General features: G+C 53.0%; 1 protein-coding gene across 1 annotated transcript in view; it reads left to right on the forward strand.

Moving 5' to 3' along the window:
• The window catches only part of DAB2IP (DAB2 interacting protein), a 126,564-nt gene that overhangs the window by 21,049 nt on the left and 101,545 nt on the right, over positions 1 to 3,970 (forward strand). The window contains 1 exon segment of the mRNA XM_007468354.1: positions 2,672 to 2,775. Coding sequence (XP_007468416.1) covers positions 2,672 to 2,775 — 104 coding nt within the window.

Consider the following 3,970-nt stretch of genomic DNA (forward strand, 5'->3'; position numbering starts at 1 on the left):
TTTGGTACGCGGGCCTCTCACTGTTGTGGCCTCTCCCGTTGTGGAGCACAGGCTCCGGACGCGCAGGCTCAGCGGCCCTGGTTCACAGGCCCAGCCGCTCCGCGGCATGTGGGATCTTCCCGGACTGGGGCAGGAACCTGTGTCCCCTGCATCGGCAGGCGGACTCTCAACCACTGCGCCACCGGGAAAGCCTGGAACATCAGTCTTGATCTTAGGGAAGAAGCAGCCTCGCTGGGCTCCTTGTGTCCTGCCAGGTGCCTCTGTGTGTCTCTTGCCTAGAGGTGTGAGGGCACACCTGCCCAGGAAGGGGCAGTGAAGCTGTGGCCAGGTGTGTGTGTGTGTCAGGGAGAGGGGGTAGTTCCTGAGAGGCTTCTGAAGGCTGAGGGCAGTGTCACACACATGGGTGGGACACAGTGGTTAGTTATGGAGGACCCCCAGGTGGAGGTGACGGGGGGTACTGGGGGTGGGGGCGACATGAAGGCAGACTGGGGGGCGCAGGAAGAGATTTCCTGGGGAAATCTCCAAAAAGAGTGGGTCTCCCCTAGTGTGTGACTAGCAGACACCGTAGAGGGGGAGTGGGGTGAGGAAGGTTCTAAGTAGGAAGCGCCACGAGGGAAGCAGAGAGGCCCTGAGACATGGCAGTCACTGGGCTGAAGAGGAAGCTTTTCTAGAAGAGGTGGCCCCAGGGCTGCCTGGTGGGCCTGAACCCATCCCCTCCGGTGGCCCACTTCCTCCAGTCCCAAAGTGGCTTTGCCTGCTTGCCCACCGGCCAGGGCTCAGCACTGGCCTGCCCTAGTGGGATGAGGGGCTCAGGTCTGTCCTTCCACACTTCTGAGGACCCCTGTGCAAGCCGGCTGCACAGAGAGAATGGACCGGAAAGTGTAGCACGGCCCCCCGATAGCTGAAATGCCTTCTGGGAAAACCTGCTCCTCGTCTGTCCTGTGTGTGTGCACATGTCCACACATCCACTTGTGCACGTGTATCTGGGGACGGATCCGAGTTGGTACGCATTGGAGTGTCTACATGGATGCGAACATGTGTGTGTGTTTTCTGGGCGTGCGCCTCTGACTCTGCACCCCCGTGTGTTCGCAGGTACCAGGGAAGTCTCCACCCCGTCCTTTTTCTTCCTTCTGAGTCAACAGGTCTTTCCCAAGCACCCCACACACACCAGCCTCCGTGCAGGGCGCTGGGGATGTGGAGGTGCAGCCGGCTTAGGCGTGGGCATTAGGAGTTCCACCGTCAAGCAGAGGACACACACACACACACACACACACACACACACACACACACACACACACACACACCGTGCATGCAAAATGAGAGCGTAGGTAGGCTACCCTGGCCTGGCTGTTGCTACAGGAGCCCTGAGGGGGCTGAGAGCTGGGGGTGGAGGAGGTTACCAAGGGTTTCCTCCAGGGTGTGCTGGGAGGAGCAGGAAGGGGGGCTTCTGTGGGGGCCACAGCCCAAGCACTAGAAAAGAGGCAGCCAGTGCCAAGCCCGGCGTCGGGAAACCAGGGGGGAAAGCGGCCAGGTGGACTGACCTGTCTGTTTAAATGGGCGTGCTCAGTCCGTGGCTAAGAGTTTTGAATGAGCGGTCGCCATTTAAAAATCAGAATATTTCATATTAAACGCCCCCCACCCCAGATTTCCAGGTCCTCCTGAACCGTGGGAAGCTTTGGCTGCACTGAGCCCCCCGTTGCTATGCTGAAATAATCAGCTGGAGATGAGCAGCTGGCTGCTGCTACCCTTTACTCCATTACCTGCCTGGCCCTTGCACTATTCTCAAGTTTAAAGCCTCAGGAAGAGACAGTTCCAACTGGAAGCTAGAAATCATAGAGTCTTGTGTTTGAAGGGACTGCTTGTATACCTCCAGTAACAGGGAGCTCATTATCACACATCACAAGATGTGCGCCTTTGAAGTGCGGGTTTTAGGAGACCTTTTTTTAAAAAAAGTTGTGGTAAATATATACGAAATATATACATGAAATTTGCCATTTTAATCATTTTTAAGTGTACAACTCAGTGGTATTATGTACATTTACAAAGTTGTGCAACTATCACCACTGTCCATTTCTAAATCTTTCCCATCACTCCAAATAGAAACCCTGTACAATTAAGCAATAACTCCCCAAGCTCCCCTGTCCCTAGCCCCTGGTAACCTTTCTGTCTCTATGAATTTGCCTATTCTGGGTATTTTGTACAAGTGGAATTATACAATATTTGTCCTTTTGTGTCTGGCTTTTGTCACTCAGCATGTTTTCAAGGTTCATCCGGATTGCAGCATGTGTCAGAACTTTCATTCTTTTAATGATGGAATTACCTTCCGTTGTATGCAGCTACCACACTGTGTTTATTCATTCATCTTGTTGATGGACACTTGGATTGCTTCTGCCTTTTGGGCTATTTTGAATAATGTTGCCATGGACATTTGCATACAAGTATTTCTCTGTGTCCCTGTTTTCAGTTCTTTGGGGTATAGGAGTGGAATTGCTGGGTCATGTGGCCACTCTGTCTTTAACTTTTTGGGGAACCGCTATCTGTTTTCCACAATGGTTGGGCCATTTTATGGGGACCAGTTGTGTGTTGTCCTGGCCTGGACGGGAATGACAGAAGGGCCTGACTGGGTGGCTTAGATTGTCCATGCTCACCCTCTCTCTCCCTCTGTTGACAGAGTCGCCCCAAGAAAGGCCGGGCTCCCGGCGCAGCCTGCCAGGCAGCCTCTCAGAGAAGAGCCCCAGCATGGAGCCTTCAGCTGCTACGCCGTTCCGGGTCACGGTAACTATCTCTGCGTCACCATCGCCACCTGGCCTGGGGTGCTGCTCTGCGACCCCGCGGCCCCCATTCCTGGAGCCTCACGGACCAGGAGAACATCCAGCCTCCCTTGTTCTAGGTATCCGATCGCTCAGCTGCTCCCCTCTCTGTGGCTCGGCCCCATCCCGGGGGGGCCACGTGGGGGCCCCTTCTTACGAGGGAGGGGCCAGACAGAGGACAGACAGCTCTGCAGGCCATGGGGCCCAGAGCTGAGCTGGCCTGGGAAGAAAGAGGCTAGTGTTAGGTCCGATAAATGCACCCTCATGTGTGCGCACACATGCCACGCTTCCTTAGAATGCACCCTTTTTGTTTACACATTTTAATATCTCTCATACTACAGCCTGTGGTGTGTCATAATTTAATTGCTATGTTTTTTCTTTCTTGGTGGCACATAAAATAATGCTGTATCTTACAACTGATGATGTCTTAGAATCAACAAAGGACAGTATATATATCTTAGCTACTGATTATTAGTAGTCCCACCAGCACACATTCTTTTATTTCAAACCTAAATGACTTAATGGAAACAGAATCCAGTGAGCCTTAATATCTGACTCTCCGTGTCCCCCTGTGTCCCCACCATCCTTCCATGCGCCTGTAGTTCTACGTCCCTTGACTGCCCCCATTCACACGTTACCATGTGCCCCTCTGTCCATGCTCTGCCTGCTGCTAGAGAAGTAGACATGTCCTCTTCCCGTGGGAGCTCACAGTCTGTAGGGGAGGTGGCTAGTTGATCATTTGTTCATCCATTCATTCATTCAACCATTTTTTATGGTGTGCTTGCTGTGTGCCAGGTACCATTCTTTGCACTGGGGCTAAGTGGGAGGAGCTGGCCAAGAGAGTATCAGGTGGATGAAGCCCTTGACCTTATGGGCTGACATTCTTGTGTTGGAGCTATGTGCTGTGAAGGAGAAAAGTAGACTGATAGGGAAAACCAGGAGAGCTTCTTTGAGGTGGTGTGGTTGGGAAGTGATAGTTGAGCTGAAGTCCAAGGGAAGAGCTAGCCCTCTGGGGCTCCGGGGAAAGAGGGTTTTTTTTTTTTTTTTTTTTTTTTTTTTTTTTTTACTGTAGCGGGCCTCTCTCTGTTGTGGCCTCTCCCATTGCGGAGCACAGGCTCCGGACGCGCAGGCTCAGTGGACATGGCTCACGGGCCCAGCCG

Source organism: Lipotes vexillifer, unplaced genomic scaffold (genome assembly GCF_000442215.2).
Source record: "Lipotes vexillifer unplaced genomic scaffold, Lipotes_vexillifer_v1.1 scaffold1285, whole genome shotgun sequence".
In the NCBI taxonomy this organism is placed as follows: domain Eukaryota; kingdom Metazoa; phylum Chordata; class Mammalia; order Artiodactyla; family Lipotidae; genus Lipotes; species Lipotes vexillifer.